The sequence below is a fragment of the Lipotes vexillifer genome, unplaced genomic scaffold (assembly GCF_000442215.2).
Source record: "Lipotes vexillifer unplaced genomic scaffold, Lipotes_vexillifer_v1.1 scaffold230, whole genome shotgun sequence".
Lineage (NCBI taxonomy): Eukaryota > Metazoa > Chordata > Mammalia > Artiodactyla > Lipotidae > Lipotes > Lipotes vexillifer.
Window position 1 is genome coordinate 2302146 of NW_006775143.1, and position 18962 is coordinate 2321107.

The 18962-nt window shown below is 42.9% G+C and overlaps 1 protein-coding gene across 2 annotated transcripts in view; it reads left to right on the top strand.

Annotated features, from left to right (window-relative positions):
• ASTN2 (astrotactin 2) overlaps nt 1-18962 on the top strand; it is a 944548-nt gene that overhangs the window by 586137 nt on the left and 339449 nt on the right. For both annotated transcript variants that reach the window (XM_007449713.1, XM_007449714.1), the window contains exon 11: nt 11692-11858. In XM_007449713.1, coding sequence (XP_007449775.1) covers nt 11692-11858 — 167 coding nt within the window. The remainder of the gene's footprint in view (nt 1-11691; nt 11859-18962) is intronic.

Below are 18962 nucleotides of genomic sequence, written 5' to 3' on the forward strand. Positions count from 1 at the left end.
TGAACCGCTTGTGACATCACAGGCAGGCCACCTCCACGTGGATCAGGGGAAAGAGCACCTCATTGACAATTAGGGAATCTTCAGTGGTGGGCACAGCCTGCCTCTCCCTTGCTGTGTGACCTTAGGCGAGTCACTTGGCCTCTCTGGGCTTTAGTTTCCTCATCTGAAGAGTGAATAGGATGATATTGGTCCTACGTTAGCGTTGATGGGAAAAGCAAAAGCTGCCTGTGGCGGTGTTCTGCCTCCTCTCCACATGTAATGGGTCTCCTTCCATTGCTTTCTGAATGTATTTCCTGTCTGGGGGAAAGTAATTAGCTATCCACAACAGGAGTTACTGTTTTTTGAGCACCTGCCATTGTGGCAGGTCTGTGGCAGGTACCTGATCTAGTTTGGTTCTCTCACAAGCCCAGAGAGGTAGGAGTGACTCTCTCCGGTGGAGAGATGTGGAAACCAAGGCTCAGGGAAGCCAGGGCACACAGCAAGGAAGTGGTTTGGCCGGATTTCACTCGCAGCTGTGGGGATGCTGCGTAGCTGCCAGCGTGCTCAGCCTTTCATTCACGCCTAAGCTCACAGTTGCGGTTGTCTCATTTAATCTTGACGGTGATCTTATGGGGCAGCGCTCTTCCCAGGAGATAGTACTATCATTCCGCTTCCATCGGCAATGAGAGAGAAAGCAAATGCTTACGGAGCCCTTGGAGGAGGACAAAGCTTTGCCCATGGTTAGGCAGGTTTGGAGGCATCCTTGTGATTTCTTAAAGTGCGCTCCCTCAATCAAAGGAAATTCTCCATTTTCTTCTGAAATACTTTAGACCCAGTTCTCCCCTTTTCAAGATCCATAGTTGCTTTGGTACAAACCCAAGCAGCTCAGAGCTAAAAGGCTTCTCCAAGTTCCTATTGCCCAATTCCTTCATTTTACAGCAGGGGAAACAGACTCAGAGGGTGGGGTGTGCTTGCCTGAAGCCATCCAGCGAGCCAGAGACCACGCCAGGCAGAACTGGAAGTCAGCGCTCCGGAGAGCCTTTCCCATACATCTATAGAGGGCTGGCTAGGATCTGGCTTCCTATCTCCAGCTTCCCATCTGCCTCCCGCTTCCACTTTGAGGATAGGCTCAGAGAAGCCTGGCGATGAGCTCAAGGTGACAGCCAGTACGAGGCTGGGTCTAAGCTGGAGCTCTTTCCATTACCCCATATGCTGCCTGTCAGGCCCCAGGTTATAGAGGAGGGTAGAGGTGCCACATTCCTGTCTCCCAGGGCCCAGGGAGGGGCAGGGCTCATCCTCCAGCACCACTGGGAAATCCCCCAGGCTTATTCACTACATGAGTCAATCGGGCCCCAGGAAAAGTTATTCTGTTTTGCAAGTTGGTTGCTTTTCCTTCTGCTTAGAACAGCTGGTCCACCTTCTAGACTTGGGGATGGGGTGGTAGAACAGCTCATTACAAATTTTGCGCTGGGAGCAATTTGCATTCCATCATTAATGAACATTAAAATGCATAATTACAAACAGAAACAAATGGCTTGGTGCTGATGAAAAGTCAGGCTGGGAAGGAACCAGAGGCACAGGGGATGGAGGAGGAGACTGGAGAGAGCAGGGCAGGGCCAGCCTGTGCTGGAAACAGCTGGGAATCCCGCAGTTGCCTCCCCTCCACCTGCTAAGACCCTTAAGGCTTTAAGCCTTAGGGACCCAGGCCCAGGGTCTTCCTGTGGGTTCTCTTCCGAGATGGGGCAGAATGGGGGCTGTGAAGCTCTGGAGCCCAGCTGACCTGAGTTAGACCCCAAGCTCTCTCACCTACTTACTATAAAGCCTCAGGCAAAGGAGCAACACTCCAGGGATTGGGGTTATTCTCAGCTGGACCTGCCCCCTTTCTCCTACCCACTCCTCGTCCCCCAGAGCCCACCTCCCAAGGCTCCTTCTGTGAGCTCTAAGAAAGTACTTAGAGATAACTGAATTCACTTACTTCAGTAATCTCTTCAAAGTAGCAAGTCAAATCACTTATTCCTCTGCCAACAATCCTCCAGTGCCTTCCAGTTATACTTGAATAAACTTGAGATGCCTTCTCATGACAGAAGCCGGGGGTCAGTAACTTTTTTTGTATAAGGGACCACATAGTAAATATTTTAGGCTTTGCAAGTCACACGTGGTCCTTTTGTGTGTGTGTGTTTGTCTCATATTCTTCTTTAAAAATCAAAGAAAACAAACAAACAAAACAACTTTAAAAATGTAAAGAAACATTTTTAGCTCTGGGGCTGTGCAAAAATAGGCTGTGGAGGGGAGTGGAGTTCTTTTCTCTGTTCCACTAAAAACAACTAAAAACTCTGGAGGTTATATATAAAACAAACTGTGAGAAGTGGAGAGAAGAGAAGGCGGCAGACCAGCTAGGGATTTTGAGACACGAGGAAGGACATGGTGGTCATTCCCTGGGTTTTCTTTTTGCCTCATAGGTCCCAAACTTGGAGCTCAAGGAGACAGCAACTCAGAAAGGCTCATAGATAAAGACACAAACAAGCGAACAACAACAACAACAAAAAAAAGCCTGCTTTCTTAAGGCAAAGTATCAGGAAAAGGGCAGCTGACCAAGATAGAAAATTTTAGGTGCTAACCATTCTATTCAGGCCAAACATCACAGAAAATTATAATAATACTAACAACGATAACAACATGCCTCCTCCCCCACCCATGCTAATAAAGGCCAAGGAGGGAACTCGATTCCATCCTTGGCAGGCTGTACTGAGACCATCTGCCAGCCCAGTTCCCCCTCCCTGCTGGGGTGGTGTCAGACAACTTCAAGTAAGGAGCCGGGACTTTAATCCCCACTGAGAGGTAATGAGCAACCCTCCTACCCCCATCCAAGGTCCCTCCAGTGTCAGTGGAGACTAAATAAAGAGTCTGGACTTCACCCCAACCTTCAGTAATAGGGTACTCTTCCCCTCCCTGCTGAGGTATTGCCAGAGGAGGCCTAGTAGAAAGTCAGGACCATTGACCATTGATCAGTAGTGATGAAACCAACCCCCACCCCACCCAGACGGTATCAGCGGGGAACAGTAACTCAGCACACCTACCATTCCCATCCAGGAAACTATCAGTGGAGTCCTAATAGGGAGTCAGCTTCCCACCACCCCCCAGCAGTAATGAGGACCCTTCCCTCTTGGGTATCAGTGGAGGCCAAGTGGGGAAACTGGGATTCTGCCTCCCCCTGACAATAACAAGGTGTGTCTCCCCTTTCACCTGCTGGAGCAGTGTCAGAAAATGCCAGATTTAAAAATATATATTTAAGATTTAGAATTTTAAAAATAATATAACATAATGTCCCAAATATCTAGGTTTCCATTGGGAATCACTTGTCATACCAAGAACCAGGGAGATCTCAAACAGAATGAAGAGAGACAGCCAGTAAATGCCACTACCAAGATAACAGAGATATTAGAATTATCTGACAAATATGTTGGAATAGCCATCATACAAATGCTTAAGCAAGCAATTATACACACAAATGGAAAAAAAAAATCTCAGCAAAGAAGTAAAAGATATAAAGGAGAAGCAAATGGAAATTATGTCACTGAAAAATACAATAATTGATTTACAAAATGCAGTGGATTGACTCACCAGCAGAATGGAGAGGACAAGGAAATAATCAATGAACTGAAAGATAGAACAGTAGAAATTACCCACTCTGAACATCAAGAGAAAATAGATTGGAAAAGAAAATGAACACAGTCTCATGGGCCTGTGGGACTGTGAAAAAAGATCTAACATTTCTGTCATTGGGGGCCCGGAAGAAGAGAAGAAAGAGAGCAGGACTAAGAAAGAACTCAAAGAAATTATGGCTACAAACTTGTAATTTAGCAAAATGACTCATTCTGCAGATTCAAAAAGCTGAGCAAACTCAAGGGTAAACACAAAGAAATCCACACCAACACATCATAGTCAAATTTCTGAAAATATCTTTAGTTTTTCAAAAGAAAAAACTCTTATAAACAAGGAGAGAGAAATGACATCTGTAGGGGAAACACAATTTGAATGATGGTGGAATTCTCATAAGAAATCACGGAGGCCAGAAGGAAGTGGCACAACATTTTTCAAGTGCTAAATGAAAAAGAGCTGTTAATGCAGAATCCTATGTCCAATAAAATATCCTTTAGAAATGAAGGAGAAATGAAGACATTCTCAGATGAAGGAAAACAAGAAAATTTTGTCACCTGCAGACTTAGTCTAAATAAATGTCTAATGCAAGTTACCAAACAAAAAGGAAGTCATAAAAGGAGGGATCTTGGAACACTGGGAAGGAAGAAAACACAGTTAGCAAAACTATAGGTAAATGCATTAGACCTTCCTTCTCCTCTTGAGTTATCTTCATTGTGTTTGATGGTTAAAGCCAAAATGATAGCAGTGTCTGATGTGATTCTGAATACAGTCCACCCAATATCCCCAGGTTTCATATCCACGGATTGCACCAACCTCTGATGTAAATTTCCCAGCTGGTTGAATTTGTGGTTGGGAAACCTGCAGTTGTGGAGGGCTGAGTGTATTTATTGCACCAGGCCATATGAGGGACTTGAGCATCGGTGGAGGTTGGTATCTGTGTGGACTCCTGGAACCAATCTGCTATGGATACCAAGGGACAACTGTATATTTAGAGGAATATTTAAGAAAATTATGTTATAAATGGGAGAGGATAAAGGGACATAAAGAGAAGTAAGCTTTCTTTTTTAAAAAAAAATATTTATTTTTATTTTTGGCTGTGTTGGGTCTTCGTTGCTGCATGCAAGCTTTCTCTAGTTGCGGTGAGCAGGGGCTACTCTTCGTTGCAGTGCACGGGTTTCTCATTGCAGTGGCTTCTCTTGTTGTGGAGCATGGGCTCTAGGTGTGTGGGCTTCAGCAGTTGTGGCATGCAGGCTCAGTAGTTGTGCCTCGCGGGCTCTAGAGTGCAGGCTCGGTAGTTGTGGCACATGGGCTCAGTTGCTCTGCGGCATGTGGGATCTTCCCGGACCAGGGCTCGGACCCATGTCCCCTTCATTGGCAGGCGGATTCTTAACAACTGCGCCACCAGGGAAGTCCCAAGAGAAGTAAGCTTTCTACACATCACTTAAACTGGTAAAATAATGGTACCAGTACACTATGGTAAGTTATGCATACTAGAACAACCACTAAAAACTTTACAAAGAGATGTACCCCAAAATATTATAGATAAATTAAAAAGAATTTCTAAAAAATGTTCAAGTAACCCACAGGAAGGTAAGGCGAGGAAAGCAGAGAAATGAAAAGCAGAGATGAGAAAACAGAAAGTATACCAGTAGACTTAAGTTCTAAACTATCAATAATCACATTAAATGTAAGTGATCTAAATACACAAATTAAAGACAGAAATTGGCAGAGTGGGTTAAAAATCATGACCCAAATATATGCTCTCTACAAGACATTCACTTCACATATAATGATTTCGGCAGGTTGAAAGTAAACAGATCAGAGAAGACATATACATAGCAAACAAAAGCTGGAGCAGCTGTATTAATATCATATAAAGTAGGCCTTAGAGCAAAGAAGGTTATCAGAGAAGGACACTGTATAATAATGAAAGGGCTGTCCACCAGGAAGACATAGAAATCATAGATATTTATGCATCAAACAACAGAGCTGCAAAATGTATGAAGCAAAAACTAATTGAACTGAAAGGAAAAATAGACTAATCCACAGTTATAGTTGGATCCTTCCACACCCCTCCCTCAACAACTGATACAACACTTAGACAGAAAGTTAGCAATGTTATAGATTAGGTTAGTAACACCTCCAACCAAAAGGATCTAGTTAACATTTATAGAACACTCTGTGCAGCAACAACAGAATACTCATTCTTTTTAAGTACCTATGGGACATGTACTGAGATGGACCATATTCTGGGCCTTGGTAAAAGGCTCAACAAATTTAAAGAATTTAAATCATACAGAGTGTGTTCTCCAGCCACCACAGAATCAAACTAGAAAGCAATAACAGATAACAGAAAAATCTCTAAATACTTGGAAACCACACAACACATTTCTAAATAATCCATGGGTTGAGAGGAAGTCTCAAGGGCAATTAAAAATACATTGAACTGAATGAAATAAAAATACAGTATATCAAAATTTATGGGACACAGCTAGCACAGTAATTCGTCTTTTCCTTAAAGTAAAAGTCTTTATATTTAATGAAAAGGAAATTTATAGCCATAAATGCATACATTAGATAAAAAGTTTCAAATTAATAATCTAAGTTCCCCACCTCGAGAACCTACAAAAAGGAGAACAAAAGAAGCTCAAAGCAAACAGCAGAAAGGAAATCAATGCAACTGAAAACAGAAAAATAGATAAAGTCAATGAAACCAAAAAAAAAAGCAGATTCTTTGAAAATGTCAAGAAAATTGAAAAAAGATAAACAAAATAGCAAGACTTTTAAAGAAAAGAAGAGGGAAGACACAAGTTACCAATATCAGGAATGAGAAGGATAATATCACTACAGACCCTGCAGATGTCAAAAGGATTAATAAAGGACTGTTACAAATAGCTATACACACATATATTTGACAACCTAGATGAAATGGATCAATTCCTTGAAAAATGCAAAATATCACAAGTCACCCAATATGAAACAGATATTTGAATAGCCCTGTAACTACTAAGAAAATTGAAATTGTAACTTAAAAACTCCCCCAAAAGAAATCTCTAAGCTTGAGTAGTTTCACTGGAGATGTAGACCTCAGTGTAAGTCTCACGCCTCATACAAAAATTAACTTTAAGTGTTTCACAGAATTAACTGTAAGACATAAAAGCTATAACACTTCTAGAAACACACACATACACACACACGAGAAAATATTTGAGATTTGAGCTTGGCAAAGAGTTCTTAGATTCCAAGATATAGATTTTATGATACATAAAAGAGAAAATAACTTGGATTTCATCAAAATTAGAAACATTTGCTCTGTGAAAGCTCAGTTGAAAAAGATGAGAAGACAAATTACAGAGTGGGAGAGAAAATATTTGCAAACTGCATATTTGACAAAAGTCTAGTGTCTAGAATATATAAAGAACTTCCAAACCTTAACAATTAAAAACAAACAATCCAATTAGAAAATGAACAAAAGACACTGAGAGACATCTCACTGAAAGGGATATAAAGGTGGAAAATAAACACAGAAGATGTTCAGCATCATTAACGATTAGAGACATACAAATTAAAACCACAGTGGATGGGCTTCCCTGATGGCACAGTGGTTAAGAATCCGCCTGCCAATGCAGGGGACACCGGTTCGAGCCCTGGTCCGGGAAGATCCCACATGCCGCAGAGCAACTAAGCCCGTGCGCCACACCTGCGCTGTAGAGCCTGCGTGCCACAACTACTGAAGCCTGCGCGCCTAGAGCCTGTGCTCCGCAACAAGAGAAACTGCCACGGTGAGAAGTCTGCACACCTCAACGAAGAGTAGCCCCCACTTGACGCAACTAAAGAAAGCCCACACACAGCCACGAAGACCCACCACAGCCAAAAATAAATGAATGAATGAATGAAAAAACACAGTGGAGGTATTATTACACACCTGTCAGGATGTGTAAATAAAATGAAAAATATTGACGACATCAAATGCTGATGAGGATGTGGAGAAACTGGATCGCTCACGTTTTGCTGGTGGGGATTTAAAATAGTACAGCCACCCTGAAAACGTTTGGCAGCTTCCTAAAAATATTAAACATGTAACTACCGTACAACCCAGAAATTATACTCCATGGCTCTTTTTCCCCAGAGACATGAAAATGTATGTCCACACAAAAACTTGCACACTAATGTTTGTAGCAACATTATTCATAATAGCCAAGAACTGGAAACAACCCACATGTCCTTCATCAGGCAAACAGTTAAACTATAGTCCATCCATAGCATGGCATAATACTCTGCAATGTAAAAGGAACTAAATATTGATACATGAAGACACCTGGATGAATATGAGAATTATGCTAAGTGAAAAAAAAACCCTAAAAGGTCACAAACTATATGGTTTTATTTATATAACATTCTTGAAATGACAACATTATAGAAATGGAGAGCATATTAGTGGTTGCCAAGTATTAAGGAAGGGAGTCAAGTGAGCAGTGGGTATGGCTTTAAAAAGGCAAGAGGAGGAATCTATGTAGTGATGGAAATGTTTTGTATCTTGATTATCAATGTATATATCCTGGTTGTGATATTTTGATATAGTTTTGCAAGATATTACTATTGAGGAAAACTGGTAGTACGCTGGATCTCTCTGTATTGTATTATTTCTTACAGTTGCATGTGAATCTATTATAACCATCTCAAAATTGTAATATATATATATATATAAAACTAAAACAAAAAAATAAGCACAGGCCTCTGACTGGATTTGGCCTACAGACCATAGTGTGCCAACTTCTGGCTTAAGTGATTTGGTCACTTTCTACGTCTCACCCCTTGCCTTGTGCCAACATTGCTTCCCCCTGTCTCACGGAACATCAGCTGCATTGGCTTCCTCTGTTCCATGGACAGGCCGACACTGTTCCTGCCTCAGGACTTTCATACTTGCTGTTCCTTCTTGGATAACTCTTCCCACTTATACTCACCTGGGAGATTCCACTTATTATTCAGGCTTCGTTCAAGTGCTCAATGTATGCCTCCTTTACTCTATCCCCGTTCACTTTTTATCGTATTGCACTTTTGTTGTACTTTCTTACTCTATGAAATAATCATTTTACTTCTTGTTAATTATTTGTCTTCTCCCTAGGATTTAAGCCCCATGAGAGCAGGGTCTTGCTTGTCTTCTTTACTACTGCATGTCCAGCACCCAGCATCTTTGCTTAGCACTGAGTAGATGTTCAATATAAATTTGTTAAATGGTCCAAAGAAGGACTCATATGGATGAGAAAGAAAAGATAAACGGATAGTCCCAGTTAGGTTTTATGGGAGGGAATGGGTTCATGCATTTATCATTTGTTCCACTTACCCATTCATTTATCCTTCATTTACTGAGTGCCTATTGTGTGCCAGGTTCTGAGCCAGATTCTTGGGGTTTTTTGGGGTTTTTTTGCGGTACGCGGGCCTCTCACTTGTGGCCTCTCCGTTGCGGAGCACAGGCTCCGGACGCACAGGCTCAGCGGCCACGGCTCACGGGCCCAGCCGCTCCGCGGCATGTGGGATCTTCCCAGACCGGGACACGAACCCGCGTCCCCCGCATCGGCAGGCGGACTCTCAACCACTGCGCCACCAGGGAAGCCCCTCACACCATTTTTAAGGATTAGAAATTTAGGAGTGGCTTAGCAAACTGGGTGGTTTAAGAAAATAGAAATGTATTTTCTCAAGGTTCTGGAGGCCAGAAATCTGAAATCAAGATTGTAAACAGGGTCTTCCTCCCTCAAAGGGCTCCAGGGGAGAAAGCATCCTTGTCTCTCCAGCTTCTGGTGGCTGCAGCACTTGGTGACTTGTGGCCACATCGCTCCGATCTGCGCTCTATCCCCACGTGGTCCTTTGCATGTGTGTAATCTCTCTGTGCCTCTTTTTTATAAGGACATTTGTGACGGCATTTAGAGCTACCTAGGTAGCTAATCCCCATTAGTCTCCTCATCTCAAGAGCTTTAATATAATTACATCGGCAAAATAACGTTACCATAGAAGGTAACATTCACAGGTTCCGAGGGTTAAGACGGGGACGTATCTTTGGGAGCCATTATTAGCCCTGCCACACCACCTCATAGGTTTGCCATAAGGATTAACTACGTTAAATTAGATACAGTGTTTAGATTATGCCTGGAATATAGAACATATTGTTTTAAAGAATAAAAGTGGTAGGGAATCAGTGGGGGGTGGAAAGAACTGTGAGTAATACCCCGCCCCAGATATCTTCTGTTACCTGGTGAGAAGGTCAGCCCTTCCTCCAGCACTCACCCCTACATCTCTGCAGACAGATGACCCAGCCCCAGGTACCAGCACACAGCTCCCAGTGACCCCAGGACTAGGTGCCTTTCTGTCTGACAGTGAATGTTCTGAGACAAGCAGGGGCCTCCTCTGAGCTTGTATTAATATGTACAGCACTTCACTCCCATAGAAAATTGCTTTTTCTTTTTAAGCACAAAATGTAGCCAGTTTTATAACCTTTCTGCCGCTTGACAAAGGCCATTTATAACCAACTCTCTCTGTCACCCTTCCCGGCGCCAGTCTCAAATGTCTTGAAGAACTCTCTCGTGCATCTGTAATTATGAATTCTTCTTAGGCAAAATTTAATTTCTAAGAGAGATGAACTTTTTTGGTTATTGTGGTTTTTGTAAATTAATTCTGGGGTGTGTGTTTTGTTACTGATGTTGTTCAGGATGACAGCTTGGGGAGGGGACGAGGGAGCTGGTTGGGAGGAGGGGAACGTTGGGAGGGCGTTTTAATCAGCGATGTCCAGTGATAGATGAGGAGGGCCGGGCTCTGGGTGTTAATCCTGGTGGACAGGAAATGCCAGCAAGGTGACTGAAATTAAAACCTAGTACCTCATTTTCTCTCCCAAACGCAGGAGAATTGGAACTTCTCCATCTGCTGGACTGGAGATGAGCTCAGCCTCATCAAATGATGGGAAACTAAATTAAATAAATAGGTGGTTTTACCAAGGGTATAAGAGCTTCCATTTACGGAGCACTTAGCAGGTGCACCCTTAGCTGGGCACACCAGAAGAGCATTCGACTGAGGTCACTCAAGGTTGGAATTGTTGGGGCTTTTAAGGGACCAGAGGGCAACCCGTTTGGTTACCTGGAGAAAAGTGCACATGGCCTGGCAGAGGGTTTGATATCATCTGCAGAGGACCTTGGCTGTCAGCTTTAGGAAGATTCGCTTTGTTGTTGTTTAGAATTCATTTATTTGTTTAAGCTAGGGAGTGATGCTACTTAGAAATATCACTCTGGAGACCATTAGGAGGATGGTATACAGCAGGCCAGACTGCAGGCCAGCAGACTGTGTAGGAGGCCTTTGTGAAGATGCAGGAGTCTCATTTAGGACTTCAGGTACTAGGATGGAGAAGAGGTGGCACGTTCAAGACAGGAAGGAAGAGAACTCACATTTGATGAGTACCAAATTTCATGCCAAATTCTGAAGTAAGTTATGCAGCCCCTGTGGTCCAGCTTAAGCTTGACAACAAACCCACAGATGCAGGTGCTAGGCTCGTTTAACAGATAAGGAAGTTGAAGCTCAGAGAGGGCGAGTAACTTGCCCCAGATCACACAGGGAGAAGGGGAAGATCTGGAACTTAAACTCATATTGGTAAAAGCTCTTTAAAATATATCTGGCTGCCTCCCATGGTGACCCTATTGGACAATAATAATAAACACAATAATGATGATGATCCCAGCAATATTAGTATTCATGGCAGCTCACATTTGCTGTATGGTTGCCGTATGAGCCACAGAGTTCTAAGTACTTTGCACACACTATCTCCCTTCATTCTCATAATTTTACAAGATAGATATCGACAAAAGCTCCATTTTACAGGTGGGCACGCTGAGGTTCAGAGAGGTAGAGGAATTTAGCCAAGGCCACACAGCTATTAGTTGGTCAAATGAGACTTTGAACCTGTCTCTACAGTCCCGACACCTGCCCCTTTTCAGAAGGCGGGAGGATAGGGCGTGATGAGACCCTCCACTTCTTCAGCTGTAACCACCCTGTTGCTGTCTCCCTGAGCAGTGCCCTGAGGAGCTGAGGCCCATGAAGGACGGCTCCGGCTGCTATGATCACTCCAAAGGCATCGACTGCTCCGATGGCTTCAACGGCGGCTGCGAGCAGCTGTGCCTGCAGCAAACACTGCCTTTGCCCTACGATGCCACCTCCAGCACCATCTTCATGTTCTGCGGGTGAGTCTCTGTCCCCGAGGCCCGGCCTCTCCCTTCACAGCAGTGGGAGGGATGCAGAAAAAAGATCAGGAACTACAGCCTGGCCCAGCTGGGACTGACCTTCAATGAAATGGCCTTTCTGCCTCTGCTTTTTCAGCCCAAGAGGAAAAAGGCAACAATATAACCTTTTGTTGGGGATTGAAAAGAAGAATGGAAGAAGAAAAAAATAAATAATTGATTAATGGTTATGACAAATGGAATCCTTGCTCAGGCTGCATCCTAGGGTCAGGATTTTTTCCTGCAAAAGTCTCTTGCCCCTTCTGCATCACCCTGTAGCCACGGTCAGTGTATTTTGGAGACAAAAGCAGGCACCGTGAAGGTGTCTCTGAGAAACCAGCAGTTGTGATGCTTAAGAACACTGGCTTAGCCCAGGCTTTCAACTTTCTTTCTGCAGGGATTAAGCAGTGCCCAGTTCAGAGGTTACCCCTTCTTTGTCCTAATGCCCCTATCAATAACGATAATTAATTGGGGGAGGTGAGGTGGAAAAGAGACAACGCAGGCAAAGCTCAGAGCTCTCGCTCATGCTAAGAAATCAGCTGAGTTTTAAACTTAGTATGAGACTGAAAGAGGGGGTCACGTTCGGACCAACTTGCTGAGTGACCTGGGACAAGTCACTGTCCCTCTCTGGGCTGCAGTTTGACGACTTGTGAAATGAGATCTTCGGACAACGACGCCTAATAATTGTTCCAATTTATCTTGTTCTCCTTGTTGAAAACGTCTGCAGTGGGAGTTACCTCTGCCGTGGAGAGCTTCTAGCACAGCATTTGGTCCTCAGCAGTCACTCAAGAAAATGGCTGCCTTTTTTCTTCTCTTCATTCCCTTTCTGATGATGTCTTCATATTAGAAAATTTGCTCATTTTTTGACATTCTGTGACTCAGAAAAATAATTCTTTGCTTGTACAAGATGGTTGGTCATTGAAGGGTGCTCAGTGCTTTACTAAGATAGAAAAGCAGAATAAAGCATAAACAAACTTTTCAGTCCTACGTATTATGAAAGAGGAGGTGGGGGAATGTGTATGGGTTTAATCTCAGTTTAACAGAAAATTAATTTTACCTGCATGGTTCTAGTCCATGGGGTCTGGTTTTCCTTCTGGGGCTTATTTCAGGGTCTCCCCACCCCAGCCCCAGTTACACTGGGTGCTGCAGGCGCCCTTGAGCAGTTGTTAAAGCAACTTGCCCGGAGGCCCTAGATATGTATCAGTCAGATAAATAAGAAATAAAGTATTGTATGCAGACGTGGATTTATAGGGTCTCTCCTCAGTTTAAGTGACTGCAGGGCAGTGTTGAGTAAATTATGTGTGGGCTTAAATCTGAGACTTGAATAGTAAATCAGCTGTGTTCTTATTATCATTGTTATTGCACTTGGGGGGAGAAGTGTCCTTCTGTTGCAAATTATAGTAACAGCAGGGGCAACGGCAGTAATGGATTTTGACTTAGAAACTGTCACCACCGTTCATCCCTAGCACACTGCAGCAGTCCAGGGGAATCAGTAGACTTGGGTTCTAATCCTAACCCTACCTCTAACTTTCTCTTAAACATCAGGCAACTCTCAGGACCCCTGACCTTCAGTTTCTCCATCTCTAAAATTTTAATAATATCTACATCAACATACTGATGTTTGTGAAGATTGCAAAGTACATTTATTACTCCGTTCAGGTTAAGTAATGTGCCCAGGGGTCACACGGCTGGTAATGTAGCTTACCACCTCTCGCTGTGTGACCTTAAGCAGGGTACTTAACATCTCTATGCCTCAGTTTTCTCATCTGTTTGAAAGATGGTAATAGCATCTCTCTATAGAGTTGCTATGAGGATTAAATGCATTACATTAATTACATCACAGTTTACATTAATATTTCTAAAGTCCTTTGGAACAGTGCCCTGCACAGAGTTAGCACGAGTGTGTGTATTTGTTAAATAAAATAGCTAAAGTGAATGATAGTAATGACAGCAGCCCTCCACTTGCTCAGTGACCTGAGGTGCTCAACCTCTTAGTTTCCGGGTCTGTGAGACACGGACAAACTAACCTTCCCTACCCAGAAAGGTCTCTTAAAGTTTTAAGTTAGACTGAATTGGCAGAGCTGTTGAAGCTCATCCAAATGCTGATAAACAGGACAAAAAACGAGAATAAAACTCAGGTCTCCTAAAACCAGCTGCATTGTCAACATGCTTTGAAAATTGTCTATTAAGGATGCAAATGAGAAGTTAGCCACACTTGTTAGAAGCACTGTAAACAAAACCATTAGCAGGTACTTGTGTGAAAGTTGCTCTAGAGAAGTGGCAGGCTACTGAATTAAACAAGGAAAACAAACCCTCCTCAAGGGGACTTTGTCGACTTGCTCAGAGCTCTGTGCCTTTTCTGAGAGTTTCCTGGGTAGCACAGGTTTAATAAACCTGTTTGCAGGCAGGTTAATAATAGCAGCTAACACTTATTGAGCACTTCCTACATGCCATGACTGTGCTAAGTACTTTGATGACATTAGCCCATTGAATTCTCATACCAGCTCTACAAGGGAGGTACTAATATTATGATCTCGATTTACTGTCAAGAAAACCAGGCACAGAGGAGCTCAGTGATGACTTGCTCAAGGTCACACAGCTGAATAAATAGGGGCGTGGAGATTGAAACCCAGTCCACCGGGGCTCCAGTATTAGTCAAAACAGATCTGATAGCACTCCTGGCCTCTGGCCACTCCCGGCCATGTGGTTTTGAGCAAATCACTAAACATCTCTGAGACTCTTGTTTCCTGTAGAATCAGATGTGATTGCAGCGGCATTGTGAGGGTTAATTGAAATCACATGTGCATAGAGGCCGGCACGTGTAAGCACTCACTAAATGGTAGCTATAATTAGTCTGATAGGTATAAAGCCATCTCATTTAATCCTCCAATGACTGAATTGTCTGTCCTGTTCCCTGTTCTATCTCCAGCACATTAGAACAGTGCCTGACATGTAGTAGGTGCTCAATTAATAATTGTGAAATTAAGTTCCTCAATTGACACGGCTAAGCAAGTTGTTTGCAGTCTGCCCTTTTCAGCTGTATTTCCAGTTACGTCCCTATTCCTGAATTAGGCATCTTGGCTTCAGCTTCTGGAGTGTTCAGCGTTGTTTCCTCTGCTTCTCCTCCTCTCTTCCCCCCACTACCCCCCATTTGTCCGTGGCCCTTTAGCTTGAATGCTCTGTTTCATCTTCAAGTCTGGGTACAGATCCTAACCTTCTTCAGCCAGTCTTCTCTGAGTCCCAAGAGAAGTCCAAAAGTGAGATGTGTAGTTACCGTGGAGCCGGGTATATAACGCCTTGCCCTTTCAAATGGATACCATTTAAATGTTGGCTTAACATTTATCAAATCTTAATATTTATAGGAAAGACTGTTTTTCTTGTCTTATGTTAGTTTGGTTTTCTTGTTTTTTCTTTTCTATCCATAGGGCCTTCTTACCAGGGAAGGGCCATTGACATTTTGTCTCCAATTCTAATTTATCCCAGTGAAATCTTGACACCTCTGGCAGACTGGACCGCTGGCTGGCTGTTCCGGTTGTCAGCCCTAGTCAGGTCAAGTTCCTCAAAACTGAGTAAAGCATCCTTTCTCTGGAGTCACACAGCCCCCCACCCCATGCTTCTCACTGTCGCAGCCCCATTGCTGTGTTGACTTACCTGCTTTCCTCTCTGGTCCCTGTCACACTGCAGACTCCTCATGAGCAGGGACGAGGTCTTAATCACCTGTGTGTCCCCGTTGTCACTGCTTGCCCAAGGACTCTTTCAAAGCCATAACTGTCAAATTAAAGAATTCATCCACCTAAGATTTGCTGCCCCAACTCTGTGCCTGGTCTTTTGTGGGGTGATAAGAATGCAAAGAAGCGTTGAGTACAAGTCCTTGCCCACCAGGGGCAAAGTGGACTCTGGGGACAGGTGTTTGAGCCTCACTTGGTCCTGATTGATGTTGATAGACTGCAGGTGACAGTATGATAAGAGAAGCAGGTGGATTTGAGATAGGTTGAAAAAGTCATTGTATACTAAGATGAAACATTTAGAATGAATCTTATGGGCGAGGAAGCATTTCTTCTCTCCAAGACCTACACAAGTTACCTAGCAACCACGTTTGTTTCATTTGTACATGTGTTTACAGCATATACCGCGCATTCTTCCAAGAGAAGTTAATATTATCCACATGAACCCAACCTATAAAAAATGGATAATATAAAGATATGACAGGACGGATCACAGCCATTTGTAAGGAGAGAAAGGGAAAGGGAGAAAATGGTTTCAGGAGCCTGAAATGGGAAAATTACTCAATGTGAGATAAATTTAGCACTGTTTGTCTTGGCAACCAAAGTAAGCAGAAAAAAAAAATGGTGGATTATAGAATTGTCCTTGCTTGAGAAAAGGAAGTTTGCAGTTTTGGGGGTTTTTGCTTTGCTTTGTTTTGTTTTCCAGAGGATATACTCCTTTTCCTGACATAATTTGCCAAGAGAGATGTTTCCTATATATACCTATATAAGGAGTAGTGAACAATGCCATCAACAGTTTTGAAGTTTCAGTATTTCTCGCATCATTTAGAGGAGAAAACTGAGGCCCAGAAGGGTCTCACAGCCAGTGAGGAGGTGAAATTGGGATAGGAGATGTCCCAGGCTACTCTCTTCTAATCTGAATATATTGAATATACTTAAATATAATTTACTTTAAAGTGCAGTGAAAATGTATGTAAAAATATGGACTCAAAGGACTCCCCTGGTGGTCCAGTGGCTAAGACTCCACGCTCCCAATGCAGGGGGCCCGGGTTCGATCCCTGGTCAGGGAACTAGATCCCACATGCATGCCACAGTTAAAAAAAGATCCCGCATGCCACAACAAAGACCCCGCGTGCCTCAACTAAGACCTGGCGCAGCCAAATAAATAAATAAATATTTAAAAAATATATATATATGGACTCAAAGAGCACATCCAGCCTCAATAGTCCTTGCTAGGCTATCTGTTTAATGTCATTTTTATGTGATTTTAGGAGGGAGAGGAGATAAATACATGTGTTTAATAGCCATTGTTAACTGGAAGCCTCTTATTTTCATTGCCAAAGCTGAAGTTGGCTCTAATAGTGGAACACACTGACCTAGAGAATGCAGACAGAGATTTTAACTTTCACTGTCAGTAACTAGTTGCAGAGGTATGGGGGATATTCACTCACGCACTTGTTTTGTTGTAGTTTCAAATTTGAGGCTAGGCCTGACCTCTGACCTCTCCGACTGCTAATGAAAAGATGGGGCTTTACCGCTCAGAGTGGACATAGAACGTGCACTTGCCAGCTTCTTGTCACAAAAGTACATACAACCTTGCGCTCTCAGCTGTTTGAAACATTTGCAAGAGCTCAGGTGCGAGACATATTCACAGACAACTGATGGAAGCGCGTAAAGTCCGGCCATTCATTCAGATGGGTGTTTTCATATGTGGGTCCTGTAAAACGTTAGTTCCGTGAGATGCTCAAAGACAAAAAAAGGAAAGTTCCAGTGGTCAAGCCCACGTGGGAAAGTCTGCCCTCTAGAACTGTCTCTTGAAGGTTCACAGGGCACCTGAGGATAATAAAAGCTCTAAGTCCTGCAGTGGTCAAACATATCAAATTTTGTTGGTTCTAAAGTGCCCAGATTTTCCACATTTTAACATTTTTGAAATTAGGATGTATTTTACTATCGATGGTTTGACAGAGTTTAATTAAAAATAGTTTTTTCTTTCTTAGTGTTAGGTGAAATACTAGTGTTTCTTATAGGTGTTGAGGGTCTTAGAGTAGATAAAAAATTTTATATAATTTAGCCCAAGGTTCTCCATGGCGTTCCCTTCCCTTCCCTTCCTTTTCCTCTCCTTCCTTCTTCTCTGAAGAATACTCCTGAGTATGTTACCTTCAAAATGGCTTTTCTAGAAACTCTAGATTTTTCCCTTGAGTGAAACCTGTAGACGGAGGCCACTCTGACAAGAGATTTACTAATCTTCACATTGGCCAATGTTGGGAAAGTCCTGAAAACTTTCATGAGAAACATTAGTGGGGTCCATGTGGCTGAAGGCCTTAACTGCTAGGTCACAGAGGGCCCTGGTCCTGATTGACCCCAGAGTGGGATTTCTTACAGGTGTCAGGAACAGCAAAGCTGAGAAAACGCCTGCCTCTCTCTTGCCTTGGTGGTAGGATGCTAAGATTCACCCCTAACCTTAGTCCAAGTCCATGTGGTATGCAGTTTCTTGAGCTCTTCTTACCCTTAACTTTGTTCTTTTTATTTTTTCCCCTGGGATTTGATTCCCTTCCCCATTTAAAAAAAAAGTTTCTAGTCTATGCATTTCATTACATCCTTTTATTGATGCCATAGCCATTGAGGAATGAATGAATGAATGCGCAGGTAAATACGTGAATAAATAAATAAATACCCTGCCGTGAGAATGTGTATAAATGCCATTTCTCTTAGGTCCCAGTTTCCGTTTTTTGAAGAACAAGCAGGTTGGAAGCAGTCGTTTGTGCTAAAGTGGAATGAGCCCTAGATTTGGAGGAAGAAGCTCCAAGTCCAGGTCCTGTGGCTTTTCCAAAGCGCTCGTGTGATCTTGGTCAAGGGATTTAAAATGCCAAGCCTCAGGGTCCTTGGTGGCAATGTCAGAATGAAAGTACCCATCTCGTGACATTGCTGTGAGGATTAAATGAAACATGCTCTTGGCTAAAAATGTATAAGATTTTGTGGTACAGGCTCTGAATCCCCATCCAATTCTAGTATTCTCTGTAATGTGATGGGTGTGTTCAGGGTAACACATTCACTGCCTTCAGCTAAAATGCCCAGTTTGTATCTCTGTACTTATTTTATTTTATGTTTTTCATTTTGGCATATGTATAAATATAGTTGCATGCAGATCTTGGCTGGTTTCCTGTGAGCCTACACTCTTTAGAATTTCTGTAAGAAAATCTCCCAGACGACAGAATGTTCTAAAGGAGCTGTATAATTATGTCGCATGGTACAAAAATAAGATTTAAAAAAAAAAAAAAGAAACCAACAGCTAAATAGACCTTTGCATAAATCATCCTGTGCCCTGAGGTGGCTTGGGGGAAAG